This window comes from Aythya marila (genome assembly GCF_965140915.1).
Source record: "Aythya marila genome assembly, chromosome: 4".
NCBI lineage: Eukaryota > Metazoa > Chordata > Aves > Anseriformes > Anatidae > Aythya > Aythya marila.
Genome location: NC_139045.1, coordinates 34,795,223 through 34,814,004, shown reverse-complemented (window position 1 = coordinate 34,814,004; position 18,782 = coordinate 34,795,223). Strand labels below are relative to the sequence as shown.

At 48.5% G+C, this 18,782-nt stretch overlaps 1 protein-coding gene and 1 long non-coding RNA gene across 2 annotated transcripts; one reads left to right on the top strand and one right to left on the bottom strand.

Moving 5' to 3' along the window:
• Positions 1-1,246: 1,246 nt before the first annotated feature.
• LOC309877315 lies at positions 1,247-16,790 on the bottom strand. The gene is made up of 3 exons (XR_014317345.1): positions 16,699-16,790; positions 14,317-14,423; positions 1,247-1,419 (listed from the first exon to the last, which is right to left on the bottom strand). It is a non-coding gene; the product is annotated as an uncharacterized lncRNA (long non-coding RNA).
• Positions 3,730-12,923, top strand: REELD1 (reeler domain containing 1; the record flags this gene model as incomplete). Its single annotated transcript, XM_082758609.1, has 7 exons — positions 3,730-3,949; positions 5,062-5,284; positions 7,174-7,343; positions 7,457-7,522; positions 8,156-8,345; positions 10,005-10,068; positions 12,158-12,923. 7 exons carry the CDS (start codon positions 3,730-3,732, stop codon positions 12,746-12,748), a joined length of 1,524 nt encoding a protein of 507 aa, XP_082614735.1. The 3' UTR covers positions 12,749-12,923.
• Positions 16,791-18,782: the final 1,992 nt, after the last annotated feature.

Genomic DNA, 18,782 nt, shown 5'->3' with positions numbered 1-18,782 from the left:
TTATGACAGGAAAAAGCCAAAACTCTTGCTAGTGACAGCAGTGCCACATGATCTTTCCTAGTCTGTGTCTGGGCCCCATCACAAGAAGGACATACAGAGCCTGGCTGAGCAAAAATGACTCCAGTAGGTCACAGCTCTGGCCAGAAAAGGCTGAGGCAATGCTGTCCTGTTGGGTGATGCAACCAAAGGCTACGGGGAGGACTATATTTCTTAAGGAAACATATGCCTGTCACTTGGCATTAGAGCCTGCAGCTGGGGGCTGCTGGTAGGTGCTCATGTCATGGTAATGACTGTGACGGGATTTTTCCATCTCTATCAGGAGGTGGTGGTGACGTCTGGTTTGACTGCGGCTTTGAAGCCACTGAGTTCTCTGCTCGAGAGCAGACAGCAGGGCTGAACTCTGCGCCAGGCTGTATTTCAAACCAGCCCAGCACTTACAGCTGTGCCCGGGCTGTGCAGATCTCTCTGACCTGGCGCTGAGCAGAGCGGGTGTACCTGCACACAACACACTGCGTGCAGCCCAGCCCTAGCTCCAAAGTGTGCAGGGACAGCTCTGTGCTGTGTTACATCCTGTGCTGGTGCAGCTGGGTTGGTGCTGGTCTCATCAGTTTGAGGCTCTGCTGCTTTCCCCCATACCTTTGCACAGAGCTACAATGAACCCTCGGTGCCACTTGCTTCAGGACCTGCACACTCCCTGTGCTGCTGAAAGCCTCTTGAGGCCTGGAGCTCACTGGAGATGGCACAATGAAAATGTGTGCTCGAGGCAAGCAGCAGCTGCAGAAGGCCGTGTGGTGCTGTAACTCCACACGGTGACTTGGAGACACACTTACCTGCAGCGGTGGTGTTTGGTGGATTCAGTTGTTTTCCCTACACATGGGCAGAGGTCTGGAGCTGCTTCCTTATTACACTGGAATTACAAGAAAGGGATTGTTTAACTTGGGAGTAAGTTAGTAAGGAATAGCCAGAAGAGCCTGCCTTATTTCAAGAAAGCATTAGGCACTAACATAGCATTACTTAAATGCATGTTTTTTTTTTTTGTTTTTTTTTTTTTTTGTTTTTTTTTAATATATAAAGTATGGGCAATTACAAACAGAAATAGAAGCAATAAAAAAACCTATCCCTCCCCCCAACTACTACAGCTAAGACTTTCTGCTTTCACTGACAAAAAGAAGGAAAACTGTAAGCCTTACATCATATCCTGAAAATCTATAAAGGCTATAAAGCCTTTTTCACGTACAGATCTCAGATGAGAGGCCAGTACCACCAGTTCTGCACTTTCAAACCAGTCAAGCAGATGAAAGCTGGGCTCTCAGTGGTCACGTCTCCCCAGCACCGTACAGCAGCTTCACACTAAGGCACGTATCCACCACCTCCACTCAGCAGGGCAGGCTGTCGTGGTGTCTGCCGTGGCTGAAGCACCTGCAAGAACACATTTGTCAGCGGAGGAGGACTGCAGGTACCAAACCCTCTTCCATCACCCCTCCGTCAGTAAGCGCTACAGCCGTGTGCGTTGCCCTGCCGCAAGGCCAGGCCCCGGCCCTGTGGCATGGCGGGCACCTGATGCTGCCTCCTGAAGAGAAGATGGCCGCTGAGGTGGTCGGTGCCTTCATCCCTGTCTGCCTGAGGCCGCAACACTATGGCACTATGCTCAGCCCCTTCTAATGGGGGCTCTGGGGCGACGAGGATTGGGATTGAGATTTCCAAACAGGGCTGCCAGAACTGTCAGGGGGCTCCAGCAGCAGCTGCACCAGCCTGGTGATGGTGGCCACGAGTCCAGGCCAACACAGCAGCCTGAAGAGACCAGGAACAACCCAAAATTGAGCTGGGAAGTGAAGGGCCAGGACCAGCACCATGGCTGGGCGCTGGCACAGCTCAGGCAGGGCCCAGGGGTGACCAAGGACCAGGTCAAGGCAATGAGGGGACACTGGTACGGCCAAAGCCACTTTGCTGTCACCCACCGTGCCGCCTCCTGAAGTACAGCAAAGCCGATCACAGGCAGGGTGACGACAGGCAACAGCGATGCTTTTATGGCCGTGTCGATTTCGTACTGGCACGCAGACAGGCTGTTTATGCAAATCTGCGCACAGCACAGCCACAACAAAGCCCACTTTCAAGCTTTTTGGCTTGAGCAGGGTAATCCCTGGTCTCACCAGGGACCTGAGGACGAGGGGAGCGTACTTGGAGGAGCTGGCACCCTGCCCCACCCAGAGGGCTCCCAGGGTGTCCCACACACACCCCATGGCTTGCTGCTGCCCCCCTGCCCCCCTGCTATTTGCCTTTGTTTTCGCTGCAGAAGCTTGGAGATTTTTATTTTTTTTTAAAAAGGGGGGGGGTGGGAATGGGATACGAAGGGGAAAACTAATGTGATTAAGGCTGGATTTGGGCACTGCCGGCGCGTTCCCGTAAGCAGCGGGTGTCAGCAGTAACAGCTGCTGCACTCCCCATTAGAGGAGAAGGCGAAGAACTTCCCTGACGGGATGCGTCGCCAGCAGCCTGAGGGACGCGGCGGCAGCGAGCGGGGAGGTGCGTGTGTCCTGAGGTAAGTGCGCGGAGACGGCGTGGGTCTGGACCTGCACCCAAACCCAGACCCCAAACCAGGTGGCCAGGGCCCTGGAGGTGACGTCCCCGCTGCCTGCGAGCGTGTGGTGAAGGGTGCAGGAAGCAATGGGGGTGAGATGGGAAGGGGGAAAACGCAGCCTGGGAACCTCCCGAGGAGCAGAGCTGCTGCTCAGAGGTACTTGCATGAGCTGCTGAGAGAAATCTCACCCAGCAAGGGAGATTTACATGTATCTGGAGGGGAAGGTTTGCTATAAGAGCACAACAGCATCCTGCCTCTAGCACAGGGGCTGGGGTGTTTGGCAACAGCTCCCGTGAATCCCAGAATATCTTCTGGAACATATCTGATGGGAACGTGATGATGCTCGGCCGTAGGTTAAACTGCATCCATCTGCGCCCAGCTCCAGGCGGGGCACAAGCTGTTTCATGTGATGTTTTTTTAGAGTCAGCTGGTGAGTTTCAGAAGTGATGTAAATGGAGGTGCAGGATGGAACTTCTCAGTCTCTGATTCCTTTTGATGCATTTGCATCTGTTTGTTGATTGAGTGTAGTGAAATCTAAGCCAGGAAAAGCTGCGTGTTGAAAGGATGTTAGAAAGAGCTACATTAAAAGCAGGGCTACCTGCTTTATGCCACCTTACCACTCACAGTAAGTGTGGTGCTCTCACTCCTCATCTTCACTTTCAAAAGTGCAGTCTGAAAAATGGGAATAAAATACTCAGTCTGATCTGGAAATATGCTCTGTGCCTGCCACCGAATCTGAGTGACACTAAAAGCAAGGCATGCAAAATATTGAACTTCTAGAGTTCAGAAGAGGTAGACGGTGCTGAGCTGACTCCCGAGCATATCCTCACAGAGCCTTCTCCTCCCGCTAAATGTGACCCACAGTTCTGGAGCAAATCTCTCCCAGCTACTCGCTCCACAGACGCTTCACAAGAGATGCATCCTCTGGTGGGATCTCTCCCCTCCCAGCCCCAACAATTTACTTCAAAATGTGAAATTCTGTGGATCCCCAGAGAGGCTCCGTATGCTGCAGAGATCATTTATTCCTCTTCATTTAAAGGCTGTGGGAACGGCTGCTCAGCTAATTCAGAGGCAACGGACGTGTGTACAGACTGCAGCTGCCAGAGGGCCCTGCTCTGAGGTGAACCTGCCTGCTGTCCCCCCGATGCGGCATGGAGGACGGGAGGAAAGCCCACCTGGTGATTGCTGGCTGGCTGTGCACAACCCTCTGCCTGGCTTCCTACACGGCCGCCTTCTCGCATGGTGCCAGTCTTTCCGCCTGTGCTGACATGATGCCCAAGCACCTGAGAGCTCAGCTGCACAGCCCCAGGAACAACTACGTTACCATCCACACCAACGTGTCCTTCTACTTCCCGGGAGGCAAGGTTCCAGGTGAGAAACCACTGCTGATTTTATGTCTTAGCCAGACCTTTCCAGTCATGGGCAGAAAACATAAAGCGGTTATTAATTCTAGCTGGTGGCAGTTCACAGACTTTCAAATTATATCCATTTGTGACTCAAAACCCTGTGTACTGAGCTTTCTGCTCTGTGCTCCTGACTCAGAGGAGCAATTATTTAAGAAACTTCCATGCGTCTAAAAAACACACGCTAAGTAATCACAAGTGATGACATTAATCTTTGTGAGGGATGGGAAGAGAACTTCCACGTGGCACTGCTCCAGGTGCGCTGTGCTGGATGTCTCATCACTGAGAACCGAATGTATTTACAGAGAGATTCTGGTTGCAGCACTTTGCCTAAAGCTTCCTCAGGTGGCACCTGGCTCCAGATTTTCACTGTTTTGCAGACCAGGTGGTTGCCAGAGCGAGCTGGTAGGTTCAGGTGCTTCGGGTGGGATTTGTCTCAGCTGTGTTTCATCCACACAGGAACCCATCACACAGGCACGTGAGAGGCACCTCCAGAGGGCAAAACACCTTCTCTGCCTCTCATGCCTGCATGGGGACAGGAGGAACCATCCCCGGCAAGGGATGGGCTCTCTTCAGGCCATGAAGGGGGCAAGGGGACTGCCTTGACTCTCAGGGATGGTTGGGCAACGTGACCCACCCCGAGCACTGCTGCACCCAAGGAGGAGGCAGACAGAGCTGTGAGGTTGTGTCCTGCAGCCTGGCCACCTGCCTGTTCATTCCTGTCCAAAATAACACTCCTCTGAGGGCTGCAAACAACCTTCTGCACAGGCACAAAACCCAAACCTCACTCCTTAAAAATGGCTGCACGCTGCCTAGCGCAGCATGGTTAGCGTTATAATCAAGGGGGAAAAAGACTGAAGCAAATTGTCCGTGCAAGGTCACACGGCAAAGTTAAGGGTAAAGTCTGGCCCCCTGTAGCTAGCAAATCCAACATAGATTGTAAGGACAAATATTGTAGGATGCTGGTTTCTTTTTGATGGCTTTCTTTTGATTTCACAGTGTCAATGGAAATTCCATTTTAAAAGATCAATTTGAGCACTGGAACACAGCTCCCGTTGTGTCCCATGTCTTGTCTTGCAGTGACGGTGAGGAGCAGCCGGGATTTCATGGGCTTTTTGCTTCAAGCCCGCAAAGTGTCTAACGACGAAGTTGCTGGCACGTTTGTCTTCATTCCTCCTGGTTCCAAGCTGCTGACGTGTTTTGAAGATGGTGATACTGTCACCCACTCGGACAAGTCCCTGAAGAGAAACCTGTCCTTTGTATGGAAGGCACCAGACCAACCCATTGGAGACATCAAATTTTTGTAAGAACATGCTGGCTCCTAACCACAACCAGTGTCTGCGCAGTTTCAGGCTTTCTCATCTTTCAGTTTTCAAAGACTTGGCTGTATTTTTCCATCGCACTTGTCCAGCATGGTGGTTTAAAGTCTTTTGAACCCCATATAGCTAAATACTTATTGAGTGATGCAACAGTGCCCCAGCTGGTGTATAAATCTCCATTTGTATCTGCTGGGTAGTGCTGCTTTTTATTTACATGGCCACTATCTTCTCAGAATAAATGCCGTGGGAGATGACAGCCTAAGCACTAAGGAAATAGGAATATTAAGGCATAAGGAGGGAACTGTGATCACTCTGTCTGCCTTTCTAAGTAACACAGCCCATAGGACTTCCCTGCCTACAGGACAATGTCGTATATCATTGCTGTGTTGATGTTTTTTTTAACTTAGTGTGTTTTTTTTGTTTGTTTGTTTGTATGTTTGCTTTTTTAATGTTAAATGTAAACAGAATTATTCCCAGAAGGATTAGTTAGGGAGCAAAGCTTGGGGTCAAAAAACAGGGTCAAAATTTGGCATTGCTGTTCTGCACTGAAGTCCAAGTATTTTGGTTCTGATCTGGAATGAAGTTAAAATTTTTCTAACTGGCTGTCTTAGAGGGAGAACAGTGATTTTTCATTTTGGAATAACTTGTTACGTTTTGACTTCACAAAATTGCTCAGAAGCTGCAGGGCCAGCTTGCTGGCTGCTCCCCGAAACACAAGCTTCCTGGTGAGTGCCACAGCTTGAGCATCTTATCGTGATTCAACACAAATTCATTGAAACAAAAATATTTTTGCTCAGCATTTCCATTTTGCCCGCTGCTTCAGAAAATACTATTAAAAACATGGAAGGAAAAAAAAAAAAAAGCAGATTAAAAATAACCCAAATGCAGCAGTGCCTATCGCTAGCCACCCTCTGCAATTCTCCCTGCACCCTCTGTCTGTTGCCCCCCCAAGCTGACCACCCGCAGCCCCTCCCCACCAAGGCCAGGCTGTGCCCCCACACGCATGCCATGTCTCCAGCAGAAACCTCCTCCCCTGCTCTCGCCCCATCTCCTGTGTCTGCTCTCACTTCTGCTCTCAGATCCCCCTCAAAATTATTTATAAATCAGTAAAATTTGGGCAGATTTAAGGCAGACAGCAAGAGGCACATCCCGCAAGGGTGACCCCAGCCACACCGTAAATCTGTGTTTCGAAACTTGTGTCACGGCATCCGAGAAAACTCCTCGCTGCACTTCGAAACCTCTCAGAGGAATCAGTCAGCCTAGGAGGAGCAGGGCTGCCTCCCCCTCATCTAATTTGCAGAAGCAGCTGAGCAATCTGGGTTGAAATTCCCCAAAAAGATCCAGCTTGAATAAGGCTCTGGGGACGACTGGCTACGGGCTGGCCAAGCGCAGCTTTGGCACCTGACAAAAAGCAGAGCGAGAGGCAGGCGCAAATATTGAAGGGCTGAGAAGAGAGAGCGCCTGTGGCTTTCTCTACCTATTCTGCTGTTTGTACAAGTTACACTGACTTGTTTTAATTAGTAAATACCTCTGTTGTTTCCCTGCCTACGGAAGATTATATGTAGAGCTATTCAAACTTCTCCAAATGTGCTCCTACAGACACAGCTAATATAATGGCTTTTTTTTTTTTCTCTTCCCTTTCTGTTCCCACACATTTTTTGACTGATCTTAATTATGAGTGATCCTTCAACCAGTATCTTTCACTTGGGACGTGCTATCTTTTATTTGTAATATAAGATGTGCGATGGGCTAATCCTTTAAAATATTTGTGCGCTGCCTTTGGATTAAAGCACTCCTTGTGATTAGCTAAGCGTTCTGATCTTTTATTAATGGGACAGAGTGAGTAAATTCCTTCCTCATTATCTTTTAACAGCATCTCTGTAGTCCAGTCATACTTTGTTTACTGGGCAAGGATTGAGTCTGCTGTCGTGGCTCAACAAGGGCTGAACACCACGTCTGCTGGCACCAAGAAGGCCGGCCCCCTGACGTCTGCATCCTTGCAGGAACGCGCTGACCCACGTGTAGCTGGCACAGCAAGCAAAGGTACGTGGTTTGCTGCTGACAGCTTCAAGCAGAGTATTTTTATAGCTTATTTCTTGCAAGCGTTGAAGACAAGTGAGATAAACAAGCTACAGAGGGCCATTTAACTTTTTTAGCTGCCAGCGAGATCAGCGATGGCCATGAAGAAGTTCCTGAAGTGAGGGCACAAGTCGGCATCCAAGGTAACAGAGACGGTCCCACGAAAGGTAGCAACAAGACAGAGAGAGCTGCCAGCTCCTATGATTTAAGAGCTAAAATGCTACTGAAAATGCTAAACATACTTTGCCTAAAATCCCATCTCAAAGACAAGCAAGTGCAGTTAGCAATACTGCCTAAATAACATCTCTAAATGTGACTACTACCCTTCAGGCATGTAGTTATTTGTATTTATGCAGCCTCTGATCGGTAAAATACTCAAAGAATTTACGTATACTACAATGAGATGTGTTTCTCAGCCTTTTTGGCATGGCATCAAGACTGAGTTGTAATTATTTTACTTGAATGCCTTTTAGGCAGTGGGCTTTGTTGCTTTACTCTCCATCTGGGTTCCTACTTAAATTAAGAGACTTAAAATAAAAGTAACTGCTATGATCCTTACTAGTAAATGCTAGCACCAGGTGGGATTTGAAACAAACAAAGCAAAGAAAGTCGATTTCTGCTCCTCGTCTGCTTTGTGCTCTGTCTCCATGTCTTGCAAGGCTCCAGCTCTCCTGCTGCTGCCCCCAGCTCTCCCCAGCACAGCAGCCCAGCTCCTGCCAGCCCTGCCGGCCTCAGCCCGACACCAGCAGCGGGGCCAGGTTCTGGTGCACACCCAGATACATCGCCCGCTGCCAAGCCAACGCAGTCCCAGCCTTTGCTGGATGCACGCAGCGGGAGCAGAGGGAGCAGCAACTCCAGCGGCCCAGGGCTGGAGCCATCGCTCACCTTCCAGGAGCCGGGCATGGCCAGTGCCCTACAAAGCTTCCTCTTCCAGGACTACACCTCCAGCCAGAGCCCCTCTGACGGGTACTGCACGGACACCCCATAACCAGGCAGTGCGAGCAGCCGCTTCCCCAGCAGTCCTGGGGAAGGAAATCAATGCTGGTTTCACTGTGGGCGGATGAGGGGCCATGGAGCAAGGTGTCTGTGGCTGTGGAGGGGATGTGAGAAGGTGTTTGCTTGCTGAGCTTTCCAAAAATAATCTTTTGGAGATGGCACACGCCAGGCAGTAGCAGCGAGGTAACAGAGCAGTCAGGGAACAGCCCTTCTGCTGATTAGCCAGGCAGAGCTGCCTAGCCAGGTGACTGAAAAATGTGATAAAAGCTATTGATCACAATTGATTGCTGAAATATTCTTCTAAAAGTGTGCAAATGTTCAAAGAAATGGTGAACTTAGCAGAGCTATTTCTCCACCTGCAGGGAAAAGGAAGAAAGGATTTCAGGCAATTATGAAATTTTGCCTTGAGGGTGTCTACTCAGGTGTCTTAAAGGGCTTGGGCCACGTGACCTTTCATGCAAAGTTTTATACAGGGGGTGTAAATGAGTAAATGATGAGGCTAGGACTAAACGATCAGACATTATTAAAAATATAGAATCATAGAACCATAGAATATCCTGAGTTGGAAGGGACCCTTAAGGATCATCAAGTCCAACTCTTGACACCGCACAGGTCTACCCAAAAGTTCAGACCATGTGCCTAAGTGCACAGTCCAATCTCTTCTTAAATTCAGACAGGCTCGGTGCAGTGACCACTTCCCTGGGGAGCCTGTTCCAGTGTGCGACCACCCTCTCTGTGAAGAACCCCCTCCTGACGTCCAGCCTAAATTTCCCCTGCCTCAGCTTAACCCCGTTCCCGCGGGTCCTGTCACTAGTGTTAATGGAGAAAAGGTCTCCTGCCTCTCGACACCCCCTTACGAGGAAGTTGTAGACTGTGATGAGGTCTCCCCTCAGCCTCCTCTTCTCCAGGCTGAACAGGCCCAGTGACCTCAGCCGTTCCTCGTACGTCTTCCCCTCCAGGCCTTTCACCATCTTCGTAGCCCTCCTCTGGACACTCTCCAACAGTTTCATGTCCTTTTTATACTGTGGTGCCCAGAACTGCACACAGTACTCGAGGTGAGGCCGCACCAGCGCAGAGTAGAGCGGGACAATCACCTCCCTTGACCTACTAGCGATGCCGTGCTTGATGCACCCCAGGACACGGTTGGCCCTCCTGGCTGCCAGGGCACACTGCTGGCTCATATTCAATTTGCTGTCTACCACGACCCCCAGATCCCTCTCTTCTAGGCTGCTCTCCAGCGTCTCATCGCCCAGTCTGTACATGCAGCCAGGGTTTCCCCGTCCCAGGTGCAGGACCCGGCACTTGCTCTTATTGAACTTCACGCGGTTGGTGATCGCCCAGCTCTCCAACCTGTCCAGATCCCTCTGTAAGGCCTTTACGCCCTCATTTGAGTCCACAACTCCTCCAAGTTTGGTGTCATCAGCAAACTTGCTCAAAATACCCTCTATTTTGACAGGGTCTAAATATGACCCTGTATGGTGGGTGTTGGCTGTGTGCATCACGAGGTTGCTCCAACAAGTGGCACTCCTTACAAATTGTGCATACTGTAGGCCCCGGGGGTTCTTCTAACGTGATCTGAAGCAAGAGATACTGGGTATTAACTGTGTCTTTCCTGTTTCAATACTTTAGAGCACAAAGCACTGCCAGCACCACCAGACCGTACCCATGTTTGATGTGTAAAGAAGACAGGCAGGTAAGCACTGGGCATGGGGAGGATGCCTTCTGCCATGGCAGAAATTGTTGGAAGCTGGTGAAAGGTCTAAGAGAAGATGAGGATAAAACCTCTCTGCTCCTTCACAGGACCACGCAGGCTGCATAGGACTCCAGAGTGACTAAAACTACTTAGAGATTATTAAGTTTTATTTGTTAACCTTAACTTGGAAAGGTTTTTTATTTTATTTTATTTTTTTTTGTTTCGTTTTGAGCCTGATGGCTGGATTTCTGAGTCCTTCTGCAAAACCAATGTGAGATAACTTTTCCATATGTAACCATGACTCCAGGCTGCTGGATGTTACGGGGCTGGAAATGTGCATTTTATTCCGGTGGAAGGCTGAGATATTCCTTTCCAGAGGTGCCCGTTACATTCACTGGAGGTCAAAGATTTCATCCATTCTGGTAAAAGCTGAGGGTGCTTTCAGAGGGTGGTTCCGCAGCACTCTGCACACAACAAACCTATATTCTCCTCAGCCAAGTGAGTAGAGACACACATCTGGCAGTGCTATGGAGAGAAGTGAAGAAATGGCAGAAGATGGTAACCAATGGACAGGAAATTACTGTGCAATGTAAGACCGGACCAGCATAATGAAATAAAAATACTGAAAGGAGAGAAGCAGTACAAAGAGAAAGAAGAAAAATGGTGAGACAGGGCAAGGACATGCAAGGAAATTCCATTTCCTACAGCAAAGTCCCAAGTCCTGTGCTATATCCCTACCTCAGCTTCCATTATGAGGTCTCGCAAACCATACACACATGATATAACTTTGCCAGCCAGCTACCCTACAGCTTGCAGTTCAACCACTCAAATTCTTTTATTTACTACCTGTGCTTTACTAGCGCCTTCCTTTCTTCAGAAATTGTCTCTTCCACAAAGGATGCTCTGACGCCACCCCCGCCCCCCGTTGGTTCACAGCTTGCCAGGGTTCCTACCTCAGCTTTGTGCTCCTGTCACACGGCCTTCCCAGCAAGCTTTAGAAATCACTAGTGATGGGAGAGGGTGAGATTTTTCTCCGGTGTAATTAATGGATGTGTGAAAAAGCCTGCCAGGCTGGACAGGCTGGAGAGTAGCCAGCTACTAAGGGCCAGATCCAAATCTCAGTGGAGCCAAAGAAAAGACTCCAGCACATTTCACAGGTTTTGGATTGGGCCTCAGGTGCGCAGTGGGAACGGAAAAATTCTGTGGGGGCCTCCTAAATTGCGAGATCATTTCACAGTTAGTCTTGGATGATATTTGCAGCAAAGCCTGGACTGCAGAGCTGGCATGGGGTGGCTGTCATTTTGTGACTGATGAAATAAGGTGCCTGGCACCAAGCAGAGCCCCTAGAAACGCACCGGAGCAAGGAGCACTATAACACATGGTTAACCAGTGCTGAAGGGCAGCAGATTTCAAACTGGCTGTGCAGACTGAGAAACCAGGACAGGCCTTGGGGAGAGTTCACAGCTTTTATGGGCTGCCCCCAAAATGCTGATGCCAAGGGCCATCTCAAGCCTTCTCAAGGCCCCTCAGCTCCATGGCCTGATCCACAATCTCAGAAGGGCAATGCTGAATTACAGTGGGCCCACTGTGACCCCCAGCACAAAGCTTGGCTGGGAAGATCACATCTGTCCTTTGAACATGACCGTGGCATCACTGAAGGCAGGAATTTATTAAGTGATTTTTCTGTGGTAACAATGCCCGTGAAAAATACCACTACATCAACAATGGGACCTGCAGACCTTTACTTATGCAAAGCAGTGACCTTCCTCTCTGCCCGTGCCCTTCATCTCTGCCCATTCAACACGCTTACCTTGCCCCTGCAGGATCAGCTGCCCGTGCCTCACCTCCCGTGACTACATGTATTTGATACAGAAGGAGCAGTTCTGAATCTAGCTTGTTTGCTAAACACTACTACTGAGTAGTGTAGGGGATGAAACAAGAGTTTTTCCAAGGCCAGGGGATGCTTGAATCAGAAACAGAGTCAGAATCAGAATCAGAAACTACCACTGGAGTTGGTAGTGGATGAGAATCTAATTGTCCTCCTTTCTGTTCCCTCATTGGATATTTTGTCATGTTTTTGCTTTCAAAGGCAAGCACTGAGAACGGGGCCACCTTGAAAACCTCCCTGCAGGCAACAGCTTCGTGGTCTGCCCTACAGATGGGCCATCACCTGGGTGAAGCCACTGTGATGACAGCCTGGCTTGGCGAGGCAGACACTACCAGCAATTTGTCACTGGCTTCGAGGCAGATGGCAGAAAGCAAGCCACCACTGCCGCTGGAGGAGGCAGGCTCCGTGGGCGAGGAGGAGGAGGTCAGAGAGGAGGTGGGTGGGAATACGCTGCCGTGGGTGACCAGACCAGCTCCTGAATCTGCCGTTCCTGGGAAGGGAGAAGGCTCTCGCAGAGGGACCCGTCTCATAGCAGCACAGCTTGGCATCCTCCTGGTCTGCACAGCTGTCCTGGGCCTGGCTCTGGCAGCTGGCTTGCGCTGCCTCTACACCCAGTACTGCCACAAGCGGACGGAGGTGTCCTTCAGCGAGCCAGGCAGCGACGTCGTCACCGTCAGGGAGAACGGGGAGATGCTGCATTTCCGCAAGGTCCGGGAGAACAGCTTCGTGCTGGTCCAGGCTGAGTACAACTGGGTCAGCCCCTCCAGCAGCGGGAAAAGGAGAATAATCTAAATGTTTGCAGCACTCAGGGCAGAGCCACGTCCGTGAGCCAGCTGCCCGTAGAGGTGAAAATGGCCCAGGTGTGCAGAACACAGACTCTAGGAAGCAGTAGTGTTGTTTGTGTACATGCACACGTAGAGGTAAACAGAAGTGACGCAGCCAGTTCACACAGAGGTGTTAGTCAAAAATATCTAAGCTCCTGCTAAGAAAACAAACGTAGATAGACTGTTCTGTGTTACACTTACCACAATTAATATTGTATATCTACTCATTAACTGTCACTGCAGCCATTACACTTCCCCTGTTGCCTTAAGGGTGTAGCCAAGAATAGAAATTCTTCCTCTGCACTGTACTGTTGTCTCCTGTTTAATCTCAGCAAAGGTTTCAAGTGTTATATTTTCTCCTCCTTTCTAGGAACTAGAAACCCCTGATTTAGACAGCCATTCTCATTTAGAAGCTTACAGGTTTAGGTCTGTGCACTTGGTATGTCTCAGATGACAAAATATTTGCCACTAGATTTAAAGTTTCAATTTAAAAATAAAAAGCAATAACTCACTAGTGGAGAACATTGATCCAAAAGATGCTGAATTGATCTAAGGGAAGGAAACACAGGGTAGCCGACACCAGCTTTTGGGGGAGAAACATGCTGCCTCATCAGGTGCAAATGGAAGAAAACCTTTTCTATCCATTTGCACCTGATGAAGAAGCTTGTTTAAGTCTGAGAGCCATCATTTACTTTGTCTTTTATTTTGAGCCAGTTCAGTAACACTCTGTGCAGAAACACACACTGAGAAGTACCCTTTCCAGGTCACTTTGGAGGTCTCCAGCAAATGGTAAGTTATCTGCATCCTTCTCCGAGTTGGCAAACTTCCCTCCGACCGTGTGATTTTCTGCAGGAGGGCACTAAAACAGCCCTTGGAAAACATGAAGACCCTTGACAGGTTCCAAGAATTAAAGGTGATGAAGGCAAGGGCAAAGGTTTGTTTTACTGAAGCCTTAAAAGAGCAAAAAGTGTAATCCTGACAATAATCCTCCTGAGATGTAAACTTAAGAGCCGTTCAGAGAGCAGTGATCCCCTCTTCTGGTGTCCTTTGCTATGGCGCAGGGGCTAGGTGGTCCCCTGAGCTGTGTAATCCAGAACAGACTTAAACCTTGGTGCTGTGATTTATGTTACAGCCTGCAACACTCTCGCCCCACCAAGCTAAGCAGATACTGATGGGATCCTGATGGCTTTCACTTCCTTCCCCAGGATGGGGACACCAGACAACTCTGTCAGCAGGGCACTGTGGCCGTCTCCAGCTAGCTGGCCATCTTCATGCTTGATAATCAGTCAGTGCTCTGCTCTCAGTTACTCCCTTGCACTGCCACTGACTTCAGTGGAAACGTATGATCTCCTGTTCAGACCCCTCGGGGTAATGTAGCACATCTTTGGCTAACAGAGACTTCCATCTTGAGGAAGGGCTCATTTCTGACCATACTGCTGCACTGTGATTAGCGACATGAAGCCTTATAGCCCCTATGTGGCCAAACTTCTGTCAAGTAACAATAAAGTAAATGAGTAAGAAAATAAGTGTACTCACAAATGCAGCTTGCAGAGATGACCTGGGCAGTCTTAACCACCGCACTTTGATGAGAAGGGTGGCTGCACCGGGGCACTTCTACTGCAGAGTAGCCAAGGTTAGCCAAGCTGTAATTGAAAGTACATTTGTTTCAGGACTCCAAAGGGTGTTAGGTGAATGCTTTTATGTTCAGTAAGTCCAGTTTAAGCACTAGCTACTAGGAACTTTATAGTTTTTTAAGCACAAGTCTAGACACACACAATGAAGTTTGCCTGCTATGTCATGCTTTAGAAAGAAATCATGTTTCTCTATCCCGGTGTTGCTGAACTGTCTAGTGATTGAAGCAGACTGCATTTAATTCATTGTTAATGCAGCCAAAAAATTCCTAATTAACTGAGAAAATAGGCCAACAAACTCTTAAATATTTAAAGAACTATCACATATTATTTTAAGAAGTTTCTCATGAAGGCATAGTTGTTTATAAATAAATTACAAATACCTATGTCCTCTTCCTATTTCTCTCTAGGTTTAATGTTATCAGACTGGCACAGCTTGAAAACTGTACCCTTCTCCCCAGCACCTTCCCTATAATCCAGCACTGCTTCCTACCAGACTGATTGCAGGAAATGAAGGCCTCAGTCTGAAAGAGGGAGATGTTTGATTAGGATAGAAGCACTGAAGTGCTCCTCTTGCCTTCTGCCAAACTCTACCTTCTGTTAAATTTATGCAGCTCTAGTATTATTAGTAGTAAAAACAGTAATGGTGAGCTCTGAGGGACACATCTCCTTTGAATTAGTAATGAGTTCTGCTGCTTTGTGGACTTGGCTGAGACTGAAAGTGCTTGTGTTTTTTTCTTGACTTCTGAATGACGTTTCGCTTATTGTAGTTGCCGTGGCAAGAGGGATAGAGGTTTTATCTCTTCTTAATGCTGCTAAAAACATGAGCAATAACTTATTAAAAGGCCAATCATTCAAATGCCCCACATTCTTAAGCGACTCACCTTTTAGTGAAATTAACCTATGCTCATATTTGTAGCAAGTTTAAGTGAAAAAAAAAAAGTCAGAGGTAGGGAGAGAAAGACACAAACCGTTCTAATACTTATTAGAGTGAGAAGTGAAAGAATTTCCCTCTCCGGGTGTACGACTGTGTTGGTCACAAATGCAGTCAGTCTGTTGGCTTTATTTCAACAGTGGGGAGTCTCAGTTCCTCCACTGCAGGTCAGCCTGAAGTAGTCTGTGGCCCACGTGAGGCCGCCATCCCTCAGGCAAGTGACAGTGCTTTGTCTGAATTGCTGACAGAAGGTGGCAGAGGAGCTTCCATTCAGCTCTAATTCACACCCATCCTAAGCCTGTCTCCCCACCAATCAAACAGGCATCAAACACAGTTCACAGTTTTAGCAGTGAAAACTCTTATGGCTGAAATACTTTCTTGTTGTTATGATGCATAAGCTATCCTAATTAAAAAAAAAAAAAAAAAGGTTTAGAGAAATAACTACTGGACATGCCCAGTTATCACTCCCTTACTTGCATACTCATTTTCCCATCTTGTGTCACTGTAATTCCCACTTTCTCCCTGCTTCATTAAAAAAAAAAAGAAAAAGAAAAAAGAAAAAAAAGCAAGCACTGTCCCCAAATCATCAATCCTGTGTACTGAACACGTAACACCATCACTTACTGATTCTTATTGCTTTTTCATGGTATCAGCACCAGTTTGGATCAAGCCCTTCCGTGACTCTGTTCCCCTCTGCCCGGGAGATGATGTTGTCTCACACTATGCTGCATCTGCTCTATTAAAAGATTCCTGACCCAAGTGCAGTTAGCAGGGGATGGCAGCCCTCCAATACATTAGTGGCATTAAACGTAGTGCAGAGAGGTTACATTAAGCAGAGCGTTTGGCCCAAAGCTTGGTTAAGTCATCACAGACATTTCCTGCACTGGTTGAATTGTCACTCGTGAGAAAAAAGCCAAACATGCACTACTTTTGCAGCCCCAGAATGGGTGATGAGACTCACGCGAAGCCTTCCTTGTTGAGGTAAATGGGAGTTCTTCCACCAACCCTTTTTGAAGCCCGGTTCACGTCCCTGCCCCAAGTGTGAAACCTAATGCCCACCCCCGTGGGCCCAGCTGCAGCAGTCCTCAGGGATGTGCAAGCTCAGGCGAACCTCTCCGCAGAGCAGAGCTGGGAGAGGCCCTAGGTGTTATGGAGATCTGGCAGGATGGCTTGGCCAGCTCTTTTGGCAATAGTTTCTGCAACTACTGGAGACCATATAAACCAAGGGAGGCAAAGCAGCTAGGCCAGGAACCCAGAGACTAAAACATTCAGCACGTCTCCACAACACACTGAGCACGGGTTGAGGTCACACTAGCTGCTTGCTGAGGGGTGAGGTTTTGACTTCTCTCTCACCTCTGTGGGGTCACCTGTGCTTCAGCCAGCTCCTTGGTCTGTAGACGTATGCATTGTTTATTTGCTCAGATTACCTAACAATGAGAAATGCCTGTAAAAAGAGGGGACGCTTTAATGATTTCTTGCAGCATTCAACTGCAAAAAGACATTTGCTTACCAGCCAAAAAAACCCTGACAAAGTAGTGATTTGACCTACCCAGCTGGTGAACAGCCCCGTCATTCCTCCTGATAAGCCAGACTCTCTCCACTGCCTCTGCCATAGTCTCAATAGTCTGAAAGTCAACAAGCCTGAGCAGCTCTGCAGTGCTCCCTTCCTATCTTTTCCCTCCCCGTTCCCTGCCATTTCCTCCCAGGTACCACATCAGGCGCAGTAGGGCAGAGAAGTGCCTTCCCACCCAGCTCTCCTGCAGGATCTGGGGAGTCACAACCACCTTGGACCACGAGCTTATCTGGAACCTCTCCCCAGCCTCCCTCCCACCACTGAATCATTTCCCCCTTTCACGTCTCATTGCAGAAGTGCTCTTTTCTCATTAGTGTATGCGTGACTCTCTCAGTAAACCATTTTGTTATATGATGTATGAAGGATCATGTCTCAAACCACATTTTACTGTATATTTAAGTGCATGTTTTGCTGATTTACTGCTGTTCTAGAGAACATCTCCTTTTCTTAGCAGGGCAGGTCCGTAAAGGATGTATCAGCTCTGACTAATGATTATTAGTACATCCCAAGGTTATGTACTACAATCAAATAATGTGCAGAAGGGAAGAGAGGCTCCAGCTTACTAGGCTAAGGACAAAGATCACAGATAGTCTCTTTGAATCTTCAGATTGCAATATCCATTACAGATTGCCACCTTCTAATGTCAAAGCATAATTTGTTGTTCAGAAAATGTGTCCCTATTTCAAAGGCAAGTCAAAGATCAGACTTGCTGTATATCACTGCACGCTGATGTACATTAGGAAGTGGTGTCCAGGTACCAAGGACATTATGCTGTTGGTATAGAGGGAAACACAGAAGATATGACTTGCTGATCTTTATTATGCAAACACGTGGCTCAAAGTGGAAAAATATTTAACCCAGTCAAGTAAAATGTCACCAGTAATTCCCAAAGCTTAATGTAGCACAAACACTACATGTCAGACAAGTTAACTCCGATCTTCTATGCTGTTAATAGACATGGCAGGCAGACCAACCCTTTGTGCTGAAATTTGCCGGGAAGGGTTAAAGATACAACAACAAATAAGAGAAACTCTCCTGTGGGGAAAGCATAGCTTGTTCCTTTCATACACCCGGACAATGAAGTGGGCAGTATGGCACGCAGAAACTCTGGCATAACTCGCTAGCTCTTGGCCAAGCAAGCACCGAGTGTTTGGTTTCCAGCCTTACTGTAGATGCGACTGGCACTTGGACTACTGCAAGGTGTATGTGTACAGTGCACAAGAGAAGGCAAATATACTCACACACTGGTTTCTAGACTTTAAAAAAGGGTTTTATGAAAGCTTCTCACGCATATTGTTTCAAAAAAGAAAGAAATTAAAATAAGACTGTGATTGCCACCTTATGTATATTTCCTATTTATTTCTACAAGAGGTAAAAGTGACCTAGAAAAATGCTGGTGCAGGCTTTCATGCTCACTCCTGTGACAGTCTGCGCACCCCGCTAATGAGAACATTTTCCACTTCCAGCATCTAGCGCAGCGGGGCTCTGATCTGGGCTGTAACTCCTCACGCTACTGCAGTAAAAATAACAGAGTACCTGCTTGACTCTTGCTTCACTCGGACGTTTGATCTGTGTAAGCTCTTCTGCCGTTTGAAGCAAGCCAGTTACCGGGTGCACACACACAGGATTAGGGATGAACCTCAAAAAACACAGTCCCGCATGCCCTGAGCGACCTGTGAGGAGAGAAGCAGCGCGCTGGTGAAGGTGTGACGGTGAGGACGGGCCATAGCGAGGCGCTTGTTCCCGCCAGGGGGCAGCCTTGTCCCGCCGATGGCGGCGGCTCCCCCGGCCCGGCCCCGCCGCCCGCTGCCCCCGCCGCCGCCATCTTCTGGCCGCCGGCACCGAGCCCCTGGCGCCTCCCCGG